Source organism: Moschus berezovskii, chromosome 2, assembly GCF_049115385.1.
Source record: "Moschus berezovskii isolate FMDL1 chromosome 2, NW_MosBer_1.0, whole genome shotgun sequence".
Lineage (NCBI taxonomy): Eukaryota > Metazoa > Chordata > Mammalia > Artiodactyla > Moschidae > Moschus > Moschus berezovskii.
The window spans coordinates 10,377,177-10,398,848 of record NC_142461.1 but is presented as its reverse complement, the minus strand read 5'-3'; the positions used below and the strand labels follow the sequence as shown (position 1 = coordinate 10,398,848).

The 21,672-nt window shown below is 57.1% G+C and overlaps 2 protein-coding genes across 5 annotated transcripts; both read left to right on the top strand.

Moving 5' to 3' along the window:
* The first annotated feature begins 1,248 nt into the window (after nt 1-1,248).
* On the top strand, nt 1,249-6,870 carry FCN3 (ficolin 3). Its single transcript, XM_055398812.2, is given in 7 exon segments — nt 1,249-1,339; nt 1,641-1,736; nt 2,064-2,114; nt 2,834-2,929; nt 5,447-5,554; nt 5,667-5,764; nt 6,543-6,870. Coding segments are annotated over 7 exon segments (810 nt in total). The 3' UTR covers nt 6,813-6,870.
* Nucleotides 6,871-8,169: 1,299 nt separating this feature from the next.
* Nucleotides 8,170-21,636, top strand: MAP3K6 (mitogen-activated protein kinase kinase kinase 6). Of its 4 annotated transcripts, none has more exons than XM_055397933.2 (29): nt 8,181-9,076; nt 11,253-11,392; nt 11,481-11,504; nt 11,785-11,975; nt 12,091-12,259; nt 12,583-12,689; nt 13,085-13,255; nt 13,343-13,455; nt 13,846-14,005; nt 14,204-14,366; nt 14,443-14,562; nt 14,674-14,723; nt 14,811-14,906; nt 15,065-15,152; nt 15,236-15,369; nt 15,740-15,867; nt 16,109-16,245; nt 16,870-16,975; nt 17,474-17,631; nt 17,734-17,926; nt 18,030-18,168; nt 18,469-18,628; nt 18,785-18,961; nt 19,465-19,570; nt 19,836-20,007; nt 20,094-20,206; nt 20,300-20,373; nt 20,933-21,009; nt 21,230-21,636. In XM_055397933.2, the coding sequence occupies exons 1-29, from the start codon at nt 8,734-8,736 to the stop codon at nt 21,318-21,320; spliced, it is 3,900 nt and encodes a 1,299-aa protein (XP_055253908.2). In that variant the 5' UTR covers nt 8,181-8,733; the 3' UTR covers nt 21,321-21,636. The 4 variants fall into 4 exon arrangements, 3 of the variants coding, with proteins under 3 accessions (XP_055253908.2, XP_055253909.2, XP_055253910.2); XM_055397934.2 differs by lacking the exon at nt 8,181-9,076 and adding an exon at nt 9,198-9,279 and having other exon boundaries at nt 21,230-21,635; XM_055397935.2 differs by lacking the exon at nt 8,181-9,076 and adding an exon at nt 10,071-10,598 and having other exon boundaries at nt 21,230-21,633.
* Nucleotides 21,637-21,672: the final 36 nt, after the last annotated feature.

Here is a 21,672-nt window from a genome sequence, read left to right as displayed (position 1 = left end):
GTTCCGCAACTTTGCCCCTTTCGTTAGAGATCAGATTTGCCCCATGACTTATTCAGATGGTGATGGTTGATTTGCCTGCCTCCTATCAAAGTCCAACTGGGTTATTTCCATTTTATCGTAAACAGCATCATGATAAACGGGCTTGTCTTCAGATCTTGGCACACCTGCAGCAGAGCGTGTGTGGTGGGGACATATTCCTAGTACTGGAATTGGAGCTTCTCAGCGTTCATCTCATGGATCCAGCCTGTCTGGCAAGCTTGGCCTCCACCTTCCTTGACACTCATGAACCTGGCTTTCTCCACCCCCACAAGAACTGGGCCTGGTATAGAGAAGGCCCTCAGAGAAGGTTTGATGAGTGAATGAATGACCAACGTTTTCCTCTCCTCTGACACCAGAGGTCCCTCTCCAGCTCAGATCTGACCCCTCACATCTGGACCAAGGCTGCTGCCTATTCATTGGCCTCCACGGCTGCCCTGCATGGTCTGCCCATTTGATGGCCTATATTAGCAGCTGTTTTCTAGCCTCTGCCAGGGACTCCTCAATGGACCTGAGGGTGGGCATGAAGTCACTTTGCTAACAGTGCTTCTCTCTGGTTGGGGGCATGGTTAGGGGCTTGGGCAAAATCTCTGGCAGAGAGAACACAAATCACGTCCTGTCTCTGAGCCTGTTTCTCCTTGTTTATTCATTTATTGTTAAACATTAATGGAGCACTTGCTATGTACCAGCCTATAACCCAGTTTCAATAATATTAATAACATCCATCAGTGGGACAGTGTAAGGATGGGAGGCGATATACAAATAGCACCCAGCGTGACTTGAAGGCGGGCGTGGGCAGCAGGTGCCAACAGATGGTTTCAGTGGTCATTCCTGATATGGTGACAAGGATCAGGGAAGAACTCCTAGTGGAGATGACATGAGAGCTGGACCTTCATGCACAGGGGGAGCTTCACAGGGAGAGGCGAGGAGGGGCTTCCAGATGAGCTAAGGTACGAAGGCAGAAAGACCCTACATGAATGCAGAAGTCTGAAGAGAAGGCTGCAGAGTCGTGGTGGCCAGGATCGGAAGTTGGACTCCATCCCAGTTGGACCGGGCAGGAATAATGCCCATTCTCTCAAAGGTGAAGGAGGAAAAGACCCAACCTTCTGCTGGTCCCAGCCTGGGTGGGGTATCCCCAGGGAAAGACAACGGAGGAAGTCTTGCTTTGTGTCCTCCCACCAGGCTGGAATCTTTTCTCAGGTCCCCAGAAAGATGGGCCCACTGCAGACCCCACCTTCCCTTTTCCTCCTCTTGTTTGGGGAGCCTGCCTCTCTGAGGACCCAGGACTACCCCAGCTGCCCAGGTGGGGGCCCAGGGTGCCCTCCCCATTCACCCACTCACCCTCCCATCCTCACCCTCTCCCTAGGTATCCTTCTTCCACCCAGGCTCACTAGCCTCAAGGAGCAGGGTGGGAGTTTGATCATCTGGGCTCTACACACACACACACACACACACACACACAATGTATGCAAACAGATGCAAATGATGAAAAACCTGACAGCTAGAAACGGGGATGGAAAGAAAAGTGCAGAGGGGTCTGAAAGAGACATACCCACTACCCCCATGCCCATCCTGTGCCCACCCGGCCCTGTGTCTCCCTACAGAACCCAGGAAACAGGAAGCCAGTAAAGTTGTCCTCTTGCCCAGTTGTCCTGGAGCCCCAGGAAGTCCTGGGGAGAAGGGAGCACCAAGTCCTCAAGGTAAGAGACGCCAGGGATCAGGCAGGGGCCTGGGGCGGCAGCAATTACAGTCTGTGCTAAGAGACCAAGGCAAAGGGGCAAGGAACCTACTGTGTGCCAGGCTCCAGGCTGGATGCCCAGCATCCTAAGATTGACCCTGTGAGGTAGGTAGTATCATCCCCATCTCGCTGGGCTGAGGGGGAAGGGAAGCTCAGAGAGGATCAGTCATTCGCCCACATTTACAGAGCCAGGAGCCAGGAAAGGTGGCAGCTGGGATCTGACTTCATTGCTTTCTGGCCCCTGACATGGGGCAGGGTGTAAGGCATCTCTCTGTTTCTGGGATGTCAGGGCAACCTGGACCACTGGGCAAGATGGGTCCCAAGGGTAAGCCTGGGGAATGTACGGAGCTGGAGGTCTCTTCTTTCTTTGCTCTGTCCCTGGACCAGAGAGGGGGCTGCTTGGCTGCTGCTCAGAAATCGGCTGTGATTGATTTCTTGTAGAGGGGGTGGAAAACTGGTGGCGCTAGTGGTAAAGACCCTATCTTCCATTGCAGGAGACATAAGAGATGCACGTTCGATCGCTGGATTGGGAAGATTCCCCTGGAGGAGGACATGGCAACCCACTCCAGTATTCTTGACTGGAGAATCCCATGGACAGAGGAGCCTGGCAGGCTACAGCCCACAGTGTCGCAAAGAGTCAGACATGACTGAAGCAACTTAGCACACGTGCAGTGGGGGTGGGAAGCTGGGAGGAGTGGGGAGAATCAGGAGAAGGGCCTGGGCACCCTCCCCTCTGGTGGTTCATGAGCCTTCCCTTGGGAGTACTCAGACTTCAGAGCCAACATTCATCTTTCTGGGGGGCTGGAGATTCAGTGAACTTGCTGTGGGGACAGGAAGGTTGAGGCCACCTTCGCTGGAGCCCAGGCACCTAGAATCAGAAGGTGCTGGGGTATTGGTGGGTCAGCGGGTGTGGCCCAGCCCACCCAAGAGCCCCTCTTCAGAGATCCAAAGGAATTGAGAGGGCTCCTGGAGTCCAACACATGGCTTGTTCCATTGCCTTTGGGCTGGGGCTTGGGAAATAACTTGGGGGCCCCCATCAGCTCATCTCTCCTTCCTCAGGCCCTGGGAGCTGCCAGGAGCTGCTGAGCCGGAATCCCACTTTGAGCGACTGGTACCATCTGTGCCTATATGAGGGCTGAGCCCTCCCAGTCTTTTGTGACAGTTCAGTTCAGTCGCTCAGTCATGGCTGACTCTTTGCAACCATGGACTGCAGCACACCAGGCCTCCCTGTCCATCACCAACTCCCCGAGTTTACTCAAACTCATGTCCATTGAATCAGTGTTGCCATCCAACCATCTCATCCTCTGTTTCCCCCTTCTCCTCCCACCTTCAATCTTTCCCAGCATCAGGTCTTTTCCAAGGAGTCAGTTCTTCGTATAGGTGGCCAAAGTATTGGAGTGTCAGCTTCAGCATCAGTCCTTCCAATGAATATTCAGGACTGATTTCCTTTAGGATTGACTGATTGGATCTCCTTGCAGTCCAAGGGATTCTCAAGAGTCTCTTCCAACACCACAGTTCAAAAGCATCAATTCTTTGGCGCTCAGCTTTCTTCACAGTCCAACTCTCATATCCATACATGTCTACTGGAAAAACCATAGCTTTGATTAGACGGACCTTTGTTTGTCTAATTAAAAGAGCATGCGTCTTTTAATTTTGTCTTTTTTGACAAGGACACCGCAGATGGTGGCTGGCTGATGAAGGAATGTCAGGGAGAGAAAGGACTCGAACAAGTCTGACCCAGTGGGCACTTCTTCCCCTTGGCCCCTAGGGGGAGCCAGAGCCCACTGGAGCCAAGACATCCCTTCGCTGATTCAGTAACAAATGCTTACTGAGCTCCCAGAGGGCCTGAAGAAGTCTGAGAAGGCTTCACAGAGGAGATGCCATTTGAAAGGGCCCTGAAGGCTGTGTAGAAGTTCTTGAGATAGGTGAGGTGCAGAAGGGCATTCCAGGTAGAGGGAAAGACAAATGCAGGGAGGCTGGAGAGCATGAAGGGGTGGGGGAGACCGTATGAATGAGCTGAGAGCAGATTGATTGAGGTCTACTGGTGTGGGTCAAGCATGGAGGAGGGCCCAGACTGCAAAGACCCATTCACAAAGAGCACTGAGTGACTGACTCAGTGGGGAGTGGGGAGCCTGGGAAGAGTTGCAAGCAGAGGAGGGACCAGGTCAGACATGTTTTGGAAAGAAGACTCAAGCTACACTGTGGAGGATGCATTGAATGGGGACCAGAGTGCAGGTAGGGACACAGTTTAGGATGACTGCAGGGGTCTGGGCAGGAGAAGAGGGTGGGCAGGGGCAGGAACGGAGGTAGAGGCTCTTCAGTTCAGTTCAGTCGCTCAGTCGTGTCTGACTCTTTGCAACCCCATGAATCGCAGCATGCCAGGCCTCCCTGTCCATCACCAACTCCCGGAGTTCACTCAAACTCATGTCCATCGAGTCGGTGACGCCATCCAGCCATCTCATCCTCTGTCGTCTCCTCCTGCCCCCAATCCCTCCCAGCATCAGGGTCTTTTCCAGTGAGTCAACTCTTCTCATGAGGTGGCCAAAGTATTGGAGTTTCAGTTTTAGCATCAGTCCTTCCAATGAATATTCAGGACTGATCTCCTTTAGAATGGACTGGTTGGATCTCCTTGCAGTCCAAGGGACTCTCAAGAGTCTTCTCTAGCACCACAGTTCAAAAGCATCAATTCTTTGGCGATCAGCTTTCTTCACAGTCCAACTCTCACATCCATACATGACCACGGGAAAAACCATAGCCTTGACTAGACGGACCTTGCTTGGCAAAGCAATGTCTCTGCTTTTTAATATGCTATCTAGGTTGGTCATAACTTTCCTTCCAAGGAGTAAGTGTCTTTTAATTTCATGGCTGCAATCAGCAAAAAAATAAAGTTTGTCACTGTTTCCACTGTTTCCCCATCTATTTCCCATGAAGTGATGGGACCAGATGCCATGATCTTCGTTTTCTGAATGTTGAGCTTCAAGCCAACCTTTTCACTCTCCTCTTTCACTTTCATCAAGTGGTTTTTTAGTTCCTCTTCACTTTCTGCCATAAGGGTAGTGTCATCTACATATCTGAGGTTATTGTTATTTCTCCCGGCAATCTTGATTCCAGCTTGTGCTTCTTTGAGCCCAGCGTTCCTCATGATGTACTCTGCATTTAAGTTAAATAAGCAGGGTGACAATATACAACCTTGATGTACTCCTAGACTGAAAGATATTTAGGAGAGAAACTCTACAGGACCTGGGTCCTGCTTGGCTTGAAGAGGAAACGAGTTGAGAGGGAGTATCAGGGTGAGACTGAATGGACCGCTGCTCTAATACCTTGGTTCTTATCATAGTAAATGAAAGCAGGGTTATTTTGAACCCGACCCACAACTGGACTGACCATCTCCTGAAGGCAGGGACAACGTTTCTACTATTTCAGTCCATCCAGGGGCTGTGGTGTGAAGTTGAGACTCATTAAAGGTGTGCAGAGTTGACTGGTATATTCACAGGCAAGGATCACTTGGACTCACACTATCAACAAGCCCCCAGACCAAAGAGGGGGCGTCTGTCCACCCACCCCTCGCAGTGCCTCTGCCCCTTGCATCTCCTCATCCCAGGCTCAGCCTGGAGTGATGACTCCCATCGTCAGCTCCTCTGCCTCCCTAGGTGTTCCCGGGGTGATGGGATGGTTCCGTGGATTCCTTCTGCTCTTGGTCTTCTTACACATCAGGCATGGGGAGCCAGGAGTCTGAATTCTGGCTGGGGAATGAGAATTTGCACCAGCTTACTCTCCAGGGTAGGTTCCTCAGTAGGGTCCAGGGAGTCTGAGGGGCCTTTCCCTGGCATTCTGACTTCCCACCTGGGATCTAAGGATTCCTCCATCTCTGCCTCCCCGTCTCCTCCCCCAGGTACCCAGGAGCTGTGGGTGGAGCTGGAGGACTTTAGGCAACCACAACTTTGTACCATCACCAGCTGGTGCTGGGCGGGTTCTCAGAGGGCAGGGCAGGTGAGCGAGCCTACGGTGGGGCCCTGGAGCAGGCCGAGAAGTCCAGGGAGGCTAGATTCTTCCCCAGAGCTGCCATGGCCTCTACGAATGACCCAAGACAACTCCTTCCCCCGCTGCAGGTCTCAGTTTCCTCATTGAAACAGTGGCAGTGATGAGACAGGAGTGAACAAGTTAGGCTCTGGAGGCAATCAATCCTGAGTTTAAAATTCAGCTCTGTCCTTTACTAACTGTGTGACCTTGGGCAAGTCCCTTCTGGGTCAGAGCCTCAGTTTCCTCTCCTGTAAAATGGGTGAGGAGGCAGGGAGGGAGGATGTGAGAGCCAGCTGAGGCTCTGTTGAGTGTTATCTTTATCTGCTTTGGAAGAGGAACCAAGAAAGGCGTTGTTTTGTTTTTTTTTTTCCTTCAGAGAAATACCAACAGTTGAGAAGAAATTTGAAAGAGGGAAGTGGTTACAAGGAGTGCCTCAGCGGAGCCCCCTTTCCTGCTTAAGCATCTGAGAGGTCCCTCCTAGCTCCCCCAGGCACAGTAGCTCAGGATGCAGCTGGGAGCTGCGAGGAGACAAAGGAGCAAGAGGGAAGCCAGAGATTCTGGGAGGGGACGAGGCAAAGGGAAGTGTCAGTGGCTTTGGAGCCACAGTCCTGAGCTCAAGTCCCAAAGCCTCTGTGATTAGCTGCCTGGGCCAACGCCCTGGTTCCATGACACTACTGTTTTTTCCACGGGGCCTGAAAACACCCACCTCACAGTTGCTCTGAGGCTCCTGTGAGATCATCTCTTCAAGGGTGCCAGGCATGGTGCCAGCACTGAGGCGCCTTCCACCCTCTTCCTGCCAGGGGCCTCCCAGAGTTTCCACGGTGGGAAACCCTTTCCCACCGACCATGATACAAGTGGGAGAAACTACACGGTGACTCTTCTCGGCACCTGGTGGTTCGGATCCTGCTATCAGACCAATCTCAGCGGGCACTACTCGATGCTCAAAGCCCCTGCCCGTAATTATGGCATTGACTGGGCCTCACGCCAAGGTGTGGGCCACCCTTACCATGGGGATTAAATGGTGCTTCGCTAGGGCACTTGTAGCCAGCACCCTTATCTCTGTCACACAGCTTCCGGACTCTCAGCGGTTGTTCAGTTGCTCGGCCATGTTCGACTCTTCATGACTTCATGGTTTGCAGCAGGTCAGGCTTCCCTGACTTTCACTGTCTCCCAGAGCTTGCTCAGACTCATGCCCATTGAGTCGATGATGCCATCCAACCATCTCATCTCTGCCCCTCTCACTTTTCATTAAAAAATAAAATCATTTTAACTCTTTCCTGACTGGCAGACCTCTTCCAGTTTATTGGGAAAAAACGCAGAGGGCAGAGCAGGGACACAGGGTTCAGTTCCATTCAAGGAAGATCTTCCTTCCAGTCAGGAAGACTGACGAGTTGATCTCAAAAAAGGTAGTGAGACTTCCGTCCCTAGAGGTTTGCAAGTCGAGGCCAGAGACACATGGAGTGGCAAACTGGGAAGGATTCAAGCATCCACTGACAACATTCTTGGGTCCCCTGGGTCCTACAAGTGGATGGTTTCATGGTGGGAATTGCACCGCCATCTCACCCTGTTATCCCCTGCCTGTCCCTTCAAAGTTGTCTGTTTTCCAGACTCTGTTGTAAGTCATGTTTTCATCCTCTACTACCTGCCTGTTCCATTGCGGGTTAGTTCGAACTCAGTCAAAACAAGGCAGGTACATTTTTCTCCCATGGGGCAACAGGGCAATGAAACAGCAATTCCTGAGCTGGCATTTATTAAACAGATAATTTGCCAGAGTCACATTCAAGAAAGTGTTAGAACAATAGTTAAGAGTCTGATCTCTGAGTCTGACAGGGAGTCCTGGGCTTGCATCCTGCTTTGTTTTGTAGCTGAGTGATCTTGGACAAGTTACTCAACCTCAGAGTTCCCAGTTCCTGATTTCAGAGTCCACTGAGGTTTATGCCAGGCTGTGGCCTCACTAATTCCCACTAGAAGGTTAGGGATTCTTGGGAATTGGAGCTGGGAAGTCATTGTAACCCAAGCGCTGGGGTTCCTGGGGTTCTCCAGGGAGATGGAGAAATGTTTGCAGGAAGATTTTTCTCAGATGTTTCATGGTCATGTCCTGGTTGGAGGTCGGGGGTCAGGACTCCAAAGCAGATTGAGTTCCGGGGAAAGCAGCCCCCTGGCAAAAAAGGCAAAGGACCCAGCTCTGATGCCAAGTCCCATGCTCCTGACAGGCTGGGAAGCAGGCTTCCCCAGTCCAGTCCCTCCCAGCCTGCCCAGCAAGGACGCCGAGGGACGTGCTCTCTCCGCCATGTTTGTTCTACACACCCTGACATCTCTGAAGATCTTTTCTTCCAACAGATCCCCGCAGGGCAGAGACTGCAAAGCACTTGGGTCTTAGCTCTGGCCTGGGCACCCATCTCACAAGTGCCTGCTCTGAGCAGTCCACAGTGGTTGGCTGCCCAGGGGCACAGGCTGTTCCGGAAGCGGCCTGTCTCAGAGGTTCTGGCGGGAGAGGAGGAAAGGAAGAGGCCGTGTCCCGGGCCGCTAGGGAGCGGTGCTGCCCCAAGGCCGAGGGTGGAGCTTTCCCAGTCGGCCGGGAAAGGGCTGGGCCCAGCCTACATGTGGGGGCAGGAGAGAGCGACGGCCGGCGTTCTGCGGCGGATCCTGGGTGGTGGGCACTGCTGGCCCGATGCCTGGGACCTTCCACGTGACTCTGAACCGCGGATCACTGGATCCCCAAGATTCCCAGGACCCAATCCCCGAAGTCAGATCTTCAGGACCTTGCAAGTCAGAGGCCGGATTTTCGCCCTGCACACCAGATTCCCAAACGGGATCTCTGGCCAGACTCCTGACCTCCAGATTCCGCAGGAAATTCTCGATCCCGGGATCTGTTGTTCCCGGCTCCCGTCCCGCCCCGGGTGCCCAAAGCCGGGCGCCCGACACCCGAGCGCCCCCGCATGGCGGGGCCGAGCCCGCGGTCCGGAGCCCTGGAGCGCGCCGGCAGCTGCTGGCAGGACCCGCTGGCCGAGGCGCTGAGCCGGGGCCGGCCGCTCGCGGCGTCCCCGGGTCGGGGCTGTGCGCGAAGCCGGCCGCTCAGCGTGGTCTACGTGCTGACCCGGGAGCCGCTGCCCGAGGTAGAACCCGAGACCGCAGCCGAGGCGGAGCCGCTGCCTCTGCGCTGCCTGCGTGAGGCCTGCGCGCAGCTCCCCGGACCGCGGCCGCGACCTCAGTTGCGCAGCCTGCCTTTTGGAACCCTGGCGCTGGGAGACACCGCAGCGCTCGATTCGTTCTACAACGCGGGTGAGCGCGCCCGGGGGGCGGGGCGCTGGGTGGAGCTTAGAGCCTGGGGGTGGGGCCAGGGGGCGGGGCTCAGCGACTCCCGGGAGACTCCCGGGAGACCCCCGAGGTGCGGAGTCGTGGGGCTCGAGAGGGACCCATGATAAAAACGGAGTTTAGGGGATCTGGAGCGCGGCCAGACTTGGGCAGGGGCTTCGCGGATCCAGGTCTGGCTCGGGGTTCAGGGTGGGAGCTTAGGCACTCTGGAGTTGGCACCGTGCCTAGGGAGTGGGGCTAGAATTAGGGAGAGGCTGGGAACCGGGCAGGGTGTGGTATCTCAGGAATGGGATCGGAGAACTCAGCCTCAGGATGATCTCTCACGGAGCTCATGACGGAGGATCCTGGAGGTGGAACTTGGACTGGGGAAAGGGGCCCCTAACACGTGGGGCTAGAGTTGAGGGGTCCTAGCATACTACTTCTGGGGATCCGGCTGCAAAGGGAAGCGAAGCGCACTAACGCCCTGGGTTCTAGAGGAGGGAGCTTGGTTTATGAGGCCCCAATATTGCTGAGAAAAGTGAAAACTGTGGTGCTGGGGAAGACCGTACCCGGGACGGCAAGGAGATCAAACAGGTCAATCCTAAAAGAAATCAACCTTGAATATTCATGGTGGGGATCGCTGATGCTAATACTGAAGCTCCAATACTTTGGCCACCTGATGCGAAGACCCGACTCATTTGGGAAACACCCTGATACTGGGAAAGATTGAAGGCAAAAGGAGAAGAAGGCAGGCAGAGGATGAGATGGCTGGATAGCAACAGTGACTCAATGGATATGAATTTGAGCAAACTCCGGGAGATGATAGAAAAGGACAGAAGCCTGGCCGTTTTGTAGTCCACGGGGTCGCAAAGAGCCGGACACGACGGAGCGACTGAACAAGTAGCTCGGGGAGAATCGGCATAGCCGGGGCGGAACTGGAGGCGGAGAAGGGTCATTCGGGGGCGGGGCCAGAAAGCGGGTATTCCCGAGAGGGATCACCCCGCCCTCTCGCCTGCCCGGATGCCCCGCCCCATACTAATTTGTTTATCCAAGAGTTCAGGAACCCTTCTTGCAGGATGTCCATAAAACGTCAGTCTAACAATGAAGGCTGGACTTCCCTGGTGGTCCGGTGGTTAAGAATCCACCTGCAGGGCCGTGTTCACTCGTTCAGTCGGTCCGACTCTTTGGGACCCCATGGACTGTAGCCCACCAGGCTCCTCTGTCCACGGGATTTCTCAGGCAAGAATACTGGAGCAGGTTGCCATTTCCTACTCCAGGGGAATCTTCCTGCCCCAGGGACGGAACCCACGTCTCTGCCGTCTCCTGCATTGGCAGGCGGATTCTTTACTACACTGCCGCCACCTGGGAAACAGGGGACATGGGTTCAGTCCTTGGTCCGGGGAAGATTCCACCACCTGTGGTGGAGCAACTAAGCCTGTGTGCCACAACTACTAAGCCCGTGTCATCCTGCAAGCAGCAACAAAGATCCATCACAGCCAAAAATAAAGAGGTAAAAATGAAGGCTGACTCAACCTTGAGGTCACAAAGACACACACAGAATCATAGACAGACTCACAAATCGTGCATATCTTGCTTCACAAAGGCTGTCACAGACACTGTCCCACACAAAGATACAGACAGCAAGCGACACACTCACAGAGGCACAGTGTTGCACACACAAGGCAAGTATGTATATACATGTGTATATACCCAGCACACTGCTGGTGCCAGCCCCTTTCAAGAGACTGTGTTGAGGACCCAGGGAAGGGCACGTCTCTCTTTGCACAACTCTTACCTCTCAAATGGCCCAGAACAGGCTCCGGGGTTGGTGCACAGTCTCCCCTTCTCTGTGCCAGGTGTCCGTAGGCTCCGAACAGTGGGATACAAGCAGTGGGGCCTGGGGAGCTCCAATCCTCTCCTAGAAATACCATAGGTATAATTTCTGTATGATCCAGAGGGACCCTAAAAGGGGGAAACTGAGGCCTGAGCAAACTGGACTCTGAGGAGTTACATGGGAAGGCAGACCCAGCCAGGATGGATCCCCAGGCTTCTTCCCCACAAGCTGGGTTTGGGACTTGAGGTTTGGGGCTCGGGGCTCCAGGCTCTGGGCACTGGGCTTGGGGTTCGGGCTCAGAGCTCAGGGCCTCCACCTGTGTGTCCACAGACGTGGTGGTGCTTGAGGTGAGCAGCTCCCTGGCACAGCCCTCCCTGTTCTACCACCTGGGTGTGAGGGAGAGCTTCAGCATGACCAACAACGTGCTCCTCTGCTCCCAGGCTGACCTCCCTGACCTGCAGGCCCTTCGGGTAGGTGGTCAGGAGGATGGTGGGGACCAGCCCAGGGCGGGGTTGGCCCTACCCAGAGCACCAGTATCTGAATGTCTGTCTCTTGCAGGAGGACATTTTCCAGAAGAACTCGGTGAGCTGAATCCACCCGTCCTCCGCAGTTTCCCTTTGACCTCCATTATAACCTCTGCTCTCCACTATCTTTCCTGGCCTCCTCATTCACCTCTGACCTCCCTAGTGCCCCCCTGACATCCATGTGACCTTTGGTCCCCTATTGCCTCCCTTCGTGAAGTGGGCCCTTTCCCGGCTATTCTAATCCCCACAGGGGTGGACCTCTGACCCCTCCACTGCCCCTCTCTAATCTAGTCCTGACCTCTGACCTCCTCTGATTCCTGGCCTCTCTCCTACTCTAGGATTGCATTGGCAGCTACACGCTGATCCCCTACGTGGTGACAGCCACTGGTCGGGTGCTATGTGGCGATGCAGGCCTCCTGAGGGGCCTGGCTGATGGGCTGCTTCAGGCTGGGGTGGGCACAGAGGCCCTGCTCACACCCCTGGTGGGCCGGCTGGCCCGCCTGCTGGAGGCCACGCCCACGGACTCTTGGTAATGGGGGACCCCCAGAAAGGGGGTACTAGGAGGAGCTGGCGAGGACAAGGGGGGCCTGGAGCTGAGGGGCAGGCCCTGCCATCCTTTCTCTCTCCCCTGCCCTGGGCGTTAGTGGCTACTTCCGGGAGACCATTCGGCAGGACATCCGGAGGGCGCGGGAGCGGTTCAGCGGGTTGCAGCTGCGGCAGGAGCTGGCTCGCCTGCAGCGGAGACTGGACAGCGTGGAGCTGCTGAGCCCCGACATCATCATGAACCTGCTGCTCTCCTACCGGGACGTGCAGGTGTGTGGTGCTCGGAGAGGCAGGCTGGCCCGTCCAACAAGCCCCAAGCCAGCTTCCAGACCCAGCGGAGGCTCTGAATGAATTATCTGACATCTCCAAGCCTCGGTTTCCTGGGAGAAAACCAGGAAAGGCTGGGCACCCACTGGGGTCCCCACCTATGGTGCGGTGTCTGCACTTCCTGGAGGAAGTGTGCAGAGGATGGTGGGTGGGAAGGTGGGGGGTCGGGTGGGAGGGGACCCCTGCTCAAGGTTTGCCTCAGGGTCCGTGGGCCGATGGGACCCACCGGAGGCCATGAGGCCAGTGCATGCTGTTCCCTCCTGCAGGACTATTCAGCCATCATTGACCTGGTGGAGACCCTGCAGGCCTTGCCCACCTGTGACGTGGCCGAGCAGCATAATGTCTGCTTCCACTACACCTTTGCCCTCAACCGGTGGGTTGGCAGAACCAGGCTCAGGTCATAGCCACATGGGGACATGGGTCTCTGCTGTGCAAAGTCACTGCAGTCTGCAATATGGCTGTTCAGGGAATTTGCGGACTAGGATCACGCTGATGTCAAATGGTCCCTATGGTTCTGTTTCTGCTGCCCAGGGTGGGGTGGGGTGGTGGTGCTGACCTTGGAGTGGTCACAGCCATCTAAGGCCACGGCTCCACAGTCACTGCAGTCACTTCCATCTGGGATTCCCACCTCTCGGAAGGTCAGCGCTGACCAGAGACACTGCTCTTCTGGGTTCATGATGGTCAGGCCCTTGGAAAGGTCCCTGCTGTTCAGGGTCTTGGGGTTCCTGGACAGAGAGTGGTCCCCAGCTTATCTTCCCCTTCCCCCAGGAGGAACAGGCCTGGGGACCGGGAGAAGGCACTGGGCGTGCTGCTGCCACTAGTGCAGGTAGAGGGCCCCGTGGCACCTGACCTGTACTGCATGTGTGGCCGTATCTACAAGGACATGTTCTTCAGCTCTGGCTTCCAGGATGCTGGGCACCGGGAGCGGGCCTATCACTGGTAAGGGGCTCAAACAAGTGGACAGTGGGCTGAGGGATGGGGCTATGGACATTAGTCCATCCCCGCAGCACCCCACCCTCACCCCAGGTATCGCAAGGCTTTTGACATAGAGCCCAGCCTTCACTCAGGCATCAATGCCGCTGTGCTCCTCATTGCTGACGGGCAGCGCTTTGAGGACTCCGAGGAGCTCCGGCTCATAGGTGAGCCCCAACCCTGCACCCCTATCCCCTACCCACAGATGCCCTGAAGAGCCTAGGGAGCAGGCAGGGAGAGAGGACCCTGGGCTCAGGCTGGGGCTGACCCATCCCGTTTCGGACCTGTTCTGCCTGAACCCACACCTGGGTCCTCATGAGCCCCTGAGGCCACAACTGTTCCTAAGCTCACACCTGTGCTCCTTACACACTGAATTCCACATACACTTGTTCCCACACCCTCACCTGTGCCTGAGCTTCTACTCCCACCTGAGATCTGGCCACACCTAAGTTTTCACCCATTTCTATCTTCCTGCCCATGTGACTTTGGTGGCCTACACCTGGGCTTTGCTGAAATTCACAACCACATTCATTACAACCCAGGCCCCTCTTTCCCAGGTATGAAGCTGGGCTGCCTGCTGGCCCGAAAAGGCTGTGTGGAGAAGATGCAGTATTACTGGGATGTAGGCTTCTACCTGGGAGCTCAGATCCTCGCCAATGACCTCACTCAGGTGGCACTGGCCGCAGAGCAGCTGTACAAGCTCAACGCCCCCATATGGTAAGCGGCCCTTCTGGGGTCCTGGGTTGGCCTGGGCTGTCAGTTTCTGCACCTATATCCCCTGGCATCTAGTCTGAACCCCTTCCAGAACAGTACCCATGGCACCCAATGACCTGATTCTGGCTGCATCCAAGCCAGTCTAGTCCCCCTGGCAGTGCCAGTTGGTGCCTGGGCTGAAGACACGCCTATTTTCTGCAGGTACCTGGTGTCCGTGATGGAAACCTTCCTGCTGTATCAGCACTTCAGACCCACACTAGAGCTTCCTGGAGAAGCCCCCCATGGCGCCCACTTCTGGCTCCACTTCTTGCTACAGTCCTGCCAGCCACTCAAAACGGCTTCTCCCCAAGGGGACCAGTGCTTGGTGAGGCCGGTGGGGTGTGGGACCCCGGAGAGGTGCCAGCCCCTTCTGACCAACCCCTCTCCCCTGTCGTCTGAAGGTGCTGGTCCTGGAGATGAATAAGGTGCTGCTGCCTGCCAGGCTGGAGGTTCAGGGTACAAACCCGGTGAGCGCCGTGACCCTGACCCTGCTGGAGCCGGAGAAGCAGGTGAAGTCGCCGGTGAGCCACCCCCCGTTGACCTCTACGCACCTCTTCTGTCCGGCCTTTCCCCCATCCCCAGACCCCTCTCCCTGTCCCCAGCACCCCTCTGGGACCCCTTTCTTCTCACAGGACGTTCCCTCCAGCTGGACCTTCCCGGTGGCCTCCATCAGCGGCATCAGGTAAGAGGGGGTCCCGGGGGAGGTGAGGGGGAGAGGCGGCGCGGCTGGGAGGCCGGCTCACCCGGGTTGTTCATCCCTTCCTTCCAGCGTCTCGAAGCGGGACGAGCGCTGCTGCTTCCTTTACACGCCTCCTCCGGCTCAGGACGTCCAGCTGTGCTTCCCCAGCGCCGGGCACTGCCAGTGGTGCGCGCAGCCCCGCGGGGTCAGGATGCTCCGAGAGCCAGGAGGCCCGGGGCATCGAGGGAGAGGGAGGGACCGTGTTCCCTGGGTGCTCTGGGCAGAGGGGGGAACAGTTTCTGCCCCAGGTTGCCCCTCCCGTCAGGCTTGATCTCCGCCCTCAGGTTCTGCGGCCTGATCCAGGCCTTGGTGAAGAGTCCGGACTCAGGGGCGCCCGCGGAGGAGACGGAGGGCGTTGGGGAGGTGCTGGAGGTGAGGGGGTTGGGTGCTGGGAGCTTGAGGAGGGGGGTGGGCCGAGGGCCCCACTGACCCCCTCATCTCACCCGCCCTCGCAGTTTGATTACGAGTACACAGAGTCGGGCGAGCGGCTGGTGCTGGGCAAGGGCACGTACGGGGTGGTGTACGCGGGCCGCGATCGGCACACTCGCGTGCGCATCGCCATCAAGGAGATCCCGGAGCGGGACAGCAGGTTTGGGGGCTCCAGGGAACAAGTGGGCGGGTCACATGGGCGGGACCGGAAGTTGAGAGGCTCCTGTGGGCCAGACTGTAGGCCGGGGCGACGCAGAGGCCCACGTGTTCGGGACTGAGTGCCTGAGCTCAGAGAAGCGAGAGTTCGAGCCCCCGGGGCCCAGCCAGGCCTGTGCGGAGAACCGCAGGGACCCAGCGGGCGGGCTAGGGTCGGGAGGGGCGTGTGGGCTGGGTGATGAATTGAGGAAGGAGGAGGCGGGGATCTGGTGGGGTGAGGGGGCAGAATCTACAGGCCTGTCCCGCCGGTGCTGGGGTGGGGTAAGCGCCCCCGCCCCAAGCGGGCCTGTTAGTCACTCCCTACCGGTCCCCAGGTTTTCTCAGCCGCTGCATGAAGAGATCGCTCTGCACAAACGCCTACGCCACAAGAACATCGTGCGCTATCTGGGCTCCTTCAGCCAGGGCGGCTACCTCAAGATTTTCATGGAGGAAGTGCCTGGAGGTATCTGCCCTGCGTGGGAGGCAAACGGAACTGGAGTTGTGGGGCCTGGGGATGGAGCCAAGCAAGGGGTGGAGAACCCTCCGGGGAAAATGACCTTGAGCCTGTGTGGGTGGTGTAGCCCAGAATTAGCTGAGGCAGTGCAGTTGGGTGATGGACGCTGGACCATGGCCTGGCCTTCGAGCAGACAGCTGTGGGCTGGACTAAGTGGGTGCCAATTATGACCCTGGTCTGCACCTTCCAGGCAGCCTGTCTTCCTTGCTGCGATCAGTGTGGGGACCCCTGCAGGACAATGAGAGCACCATCAGTTTCTACACCCGCCAGATCCTGCAGGGACTCAGCTACCTGCACGACAACCACATTGTGCATCGAGATATCAAGGTCAGCCTGTGGCTGGCTCACCTTGGTGGGGGGGGAGGTGAGAGGGAGGAGCAGAGAGGGCCCCAGACACAGGCTGGCAGTTTAGACTGAGGGGACAGACCCTTTGCAAAAGCTTGGGACATTCATCAAGAAGGTTCCCTAGGGAAGGAAAGAAGTTCAGACCTGAAGCCAACTTCCAGGATTTCCCTGATTCTTCCAGTGGTTAAGAATCCACCTGCCAACGCAGGGGACATGGGTTCCATCCCTGGGTCGGGAAGATCCCACATGCTGTGGGGCAACTAAGCCTGTGCGCCACAACTACTGAGTCCGTGAGCCCTAGAGCCCATGCTCTGCAACAAGAGAAGGCACCGCAGTGAGAAGCCCCTGCACCGTAACTAGAGAGTAGCCCCACTCGACGCAACTAGAGAAAACCTGCACACAGCCACCAAGATCGAGCACAGCCAAAAATAAATCAATAAAATGCAGCCAACTTCCAGGGGGACATAAATGGGATGGCAGGGGGAAGGGGTTGAGAGAGGCAGGATCAGGCTGGGAGTCTCGGGAGATGGGGTCTGGGATAGAGTCCAGTTCTGGCATCAGGAGCCCAGTCCAATGTCTGCTGAGCACAGTGTCCACTCTGCTCAGGGGGACAACGTGCTGATCAACACCTTCAGCGGGTTGCTCAAGATTTCTGACTTTGGCACCTCCAAGCGACTAGCAGGCATCACACCCTGCACTGAGACCTTCACAGGTAACAGGCATCACACCCTGCACTGAGGCCTTCACAGGGAACAGGGTGTGGGGTGGTGAATGGGGCTTGCTGATGTGGGGCAGAGAACTCTTGGGACGTTCCAGGGAATGACGTTTCTCCTGGGCATGGAGTTAGAGTCTTAATGGGGGATGGAACCCGGCGCAGGTCACTGAGCCAGGGGAGCTTGGAGAGCTGATTGAGTTCAGTCCCTGAAATGGAGCCCAAAAGTGTGGATGTGGACCAAAGTTCAGAGTGGACTACGCAGTCTAGGATAAATGATGGCACCTCCTGTGGGTGATGGAGGCCATGAATGTGATGGAGCCAGAGATGAGTGAGGAGACTCAGGATAGAGACTTGACAGCCCGCGTAGGTGATGGGAACTGTTTTGGATGATAGAGTTCGGGGTGAAAGCAGGTGGCCAGAGGATGATAGAGCCCCCTGCCACCCCCCAGGGTGATACAGCCTAGATGAGCATTACTGCTACTGCTCCTGTCCTAGGGACCCTACAGTATATGGCCCCAGAAATCATTGACCAGGGCCCACGAGGGTATGGGAAGGCAGCAGACATCTGGTCACTGGGCTGCACAGTCACCGAGATGGCCACAGGCCGCCCACCCTTCCATGAGCTAGGGAGCCCGCAGGCTGCCATGTTTCAGGTGAGACCCTCAGGGCCCGCCTTACGAGGTGGGGTGGGGGCAGACTGAGTCCTGAACACCTCTAAATGTGTCCCTTGTTCCCCGTCCCTGCTGCCTTCCCAGGTGGGCATGTACAAGGTGCATCCGCCAATGCCCAGTTCTCTGTCAGCTGAGGCTCAAGCCTTCCTCCTCCGAACTTTTGAGCCTGACCCCCGCCTCCGAGCCAGTGCTCAAGCGCTGCTGGCGGACCCCTTCCTGCAGCCCGGGAAGAGGAGCCGAAGCCCGGGCTCCCCCAGACAGGCTCTAAGGTCCTCAGGTACTAAGTGGGTGGAGGGAGGGAGCATCCTGGGGTGAGGGCAGCGGAGGTTTGGAGGGAGAGGGCTCAGGGGCCCCGGCCGACAGCCTTGTCCCTCCCTCAGAGGCGCCATCCGCCAGCCCCGCTCCTTCAGCGGACTCCACCTCCCAGTCCCAGACATTCCCGCGCCCTCAGGCACCCTCTCAGTATCCTCCCAGTCCGCCCAAGCGTTGCCTCAGTTATGGGGACACCAGCCAGCTCCGGTGAGCACCCAGGGTCCCAGGGTGGGTTCGCTTCATCTGGTTTTGTCCCCTGGGGACTCGCTCCAGCAAAAGCCCTTCTTGGGAACCCGGACACTTGGACCACGTGCAAGGATGGCATTAGGTGCTGTCCTCCCGAACGCCCTTATTTAAGTCTATTGTGCCCTCTCAATGCTGAGTTCATCTCTTTTATCCCTGTGAAGTGGGGGATAAAAGTAAAAACCAGGATTCAGTCCCTGGGGTGGACGTGGCTTGGATGATGTTGCTGCCCATCCTCCATCGGCCACTCTTCACTGCAACCAGGGTGCCCGAGGAGCCTGGGGCTGATGAGCCCACGTCCCCTGAGGAGAGTTCGGGGCTGAGCCTCCTGCATCAAGAGAGTAGGCGCCGGGCCACGCTGGCCACGGTACTGGAGCAGGAGCTGCCGGCCCTGGCGGAGAGCCTGCGCCTGGAGCAGGAACAGGTGGGCGGCTCGCCCCAGCGCCCCCTGCTGGTCGAGCCCCGACAGGACACCTGCTTTTCCTGCTTAACTGCCTAGCGCCCACCCCGCACATCCTCCCACGAGCATCTCTCCTGGCTCATCCGTATACTCGCTGAGGACCCTTCTCTTCCTTTCCAGGGTCCCCGTCTGGAGAGGAGTCATGTGGAACAGCTACTGCTCTGCCTCAGGGCGCACATCCACACTCCCAACCGTCGGCAGCTGGCCCAGGAGCTGCGGGGACTGCAAGGGCAGCTTCGGGCTCAGGGCGTTGAGCCCGAGCTTCTGCAAGGACCGCTCTTCGCCTTCCCGGATGCGGTGAGGGAGCCCTCTCACAGTAAGGGCTGTCCAACTTCCCAGGTGGTGCTTGGTGGTAAAGAACCCACCTGCCAATGCAGAAGGCATAAGAGACTCAGGTTCGATCCCTGGGTTGGGAAGATCCCCTGGAGGAGGGCATGGCAACCCACTCCAGTATTCTTGCCTGGAGAATCCCATGGACAAAGGAGCCTGGCGGGGGCTACAGTCCAAGGGGTCACAAAGGATCGTACACGGAATGAAACGACTTAGCACGCATGCACGCAGTAAGAGGTAGTGAGCTCCCAATGCTTGGGCATGTTCCAGGACTTGGTGTCGCAAGATTCCGCGTCTTCCCCGTGAAGATAGAGCCTTTGGGAATGGGAAGCCTGCCCAGTCCTAGCTGCTCTGACCCTCCTTTGATCCCAAGCCCGCCCACCCTACTTGCCTTTCTAGGCCTTTCCAACTCAAGCTCCACCCCTACTTGAGGCTCAGCCGTCTCAGCCGCACCCTCCCTCCCTCTCCAGGTGAAGCAGGTCCTCCGCAGGCGCCAGATCCGCCCACACTGGATGTTCGTGCTGGACTCGCTGCTGAGCCGCGCTGTGCGGGCAGCCCTGGCCGTGCTGGCCCCAGGTGGGCGGAAGGGTGGCGCCTACCTGCTCGCCTGCGCGTGGGGCGAGGGTGTGATCCTTGGGGGCGTGGCAAACACCAATAGGGCAGGTAGGGGCGTGACCAGCGAGGCCCAGCCTAGACTCGGCGCCTGGCGGGGGATGTGGCCTAATGGAACCTCCCAGGCTGACGCTACCTGGCCGGTGCCCAGAGTCCCGCGTCTTCTGCCGATGTTGGGGTCCTAAATGGGCATCCCCTGCCTGAGTTCAACCCCCACTCGGATTGGCAGAGGCGGAGAAGGAGGCGGTCCCACCGAAGTCGGAAGAGGCCAGTAACGCAGAGGAGTCCGAGCCCAAGCAGCAGGAGGCCCCAGCCGAGCGGAGCCCTCTCCTGGGGGAACCGGAGCAGGGCACCCCTTCTCTGATGGTGCAGTTGGGCCTATTGCGAGCAGAGACCGATAGGTACAGGTCCGGGGACTTGCCCATAATCTCTGCACAAGCTTCACCCCTACTCCCTCTCCATTCTGTGGGCTTCTGCCTTCCAACAGGCTTCGAGATATTCTGGCTGAGAAGGAAAGGGAATGCCAGGCCTTGGTGCAACTAGCCCTCCAGCAGGTCAATGGGGAGGCCAGGACCTATGCCCTGGCTTCAGAGCCCCCAGGTGAGCAGGACCAGGCTGGCGAACATGAATGGTGGGTGGGGGCAGCTTCTTGGCCAAGGCACCCTTGGATTGAACACATGATCTTCCTGACAGCGGCTCTCACGGTGGACCAGGGCCTGGTGCAGTGGCTACAGGAACTGAACGTGGATTCAGGCACCATCCAGACGGTGAGCGGAAATGTGCTGGTTGCCCCTGACACCCACCAACCAAAGACTCCTCTTATGCCCATCATTCAGTTCTTCTCCCTTTCTCCGTTTGATGCAGAGAATCTCAATACTGAACGAGCACTTTGTATACCTCTGGTGGCTCAGATAGTAAAGAATCTGCCTGCAACGCAGGAGACCCAGGTTCGATCCCTGAGTTGGGAAGATCCCCTGGAGAAGGGAATGGCTACCCACTCCAGTATTCTTGCCTGGAGAATTTCGTGGACCAAGGAGCCTGGCGGGCTATGGTCCATGGGGTTGCAAAGAGTCAGACATGACTGAGTGCCTAACACTTTCACTTTACTTTCCCCCCATCGTACAGATGAGAAAACTGAGGTGCAGAAAGGACTGCCCTAGCATGTTGGTAGTATTGGGTTGGCCAAAAGTTCATTCAGGTTTTTCTTACTCGAATGAACTTTTGGCCAACCCAATAACCCAGAGCTAGTTCTTGAGTCTTTGGACCTAGCTTTCTCTGATTTTTACCTCTCCCTGTTTCTGTGTGGGGGTCTCTGTCTACAACCAGCTACTGAACCACAGCTTCACCCTCCATGCCCTACTGACCTGTGCCACGAGAGATGACCTCATCTACACACGCATCAGGTATGTCCTGGCCCTCGAAGGATAACCCACACACATGGCCTCATACTGGCCAGATCCTGACATCACCCCACCCCGCCGTTACAAGCCTGCCTAGGCTCCTCTCTGAAAACTACATGAACACCAGTGCCCACTGGGGACAGAGGGGGCATCAGGCAGACAGTGGGTACCAGAGAGCGCCCAGGGCCTTCTGGCTGAGCCTCATTGAGCCTGGTACCCCCAGGGGAGGGATGATATGCCGCATCTGGAGAGCCATCTTGGCACAGCGAACAAGATCCACGCCAGTTACCCCTGGCCCCCAGGAGGCTGAATGAGGACATCCGAGGCAGGAGGCCAGACCCAAAGATGGATGAATGGAGGAAACATAAGAGGCTTCTGACATACCTGCCCCAGGACACAGCAGCAACTGGAGGAGGCCAGGTGGGTGGGGGGCAGGGTAGGGGCCAGGCCTCTAGCCCCAGTGGGGAGAACCAATCACAGACGTGCCTCAAGCTCACAAGGGCCAGCAGGCAAAGACTATTAAACAATACTTTTGTACCCCTGGGCCTTGGCAATGTCTGAAGTATGGAGAGGGGTCCTAGGACCAGCTCCCTGAGGTCTTTATGTCTTGAGTCTAAAATTCCTTCCTCTGGCCCCCTTCACTTTCACCACCAACCCCCTCCCCTA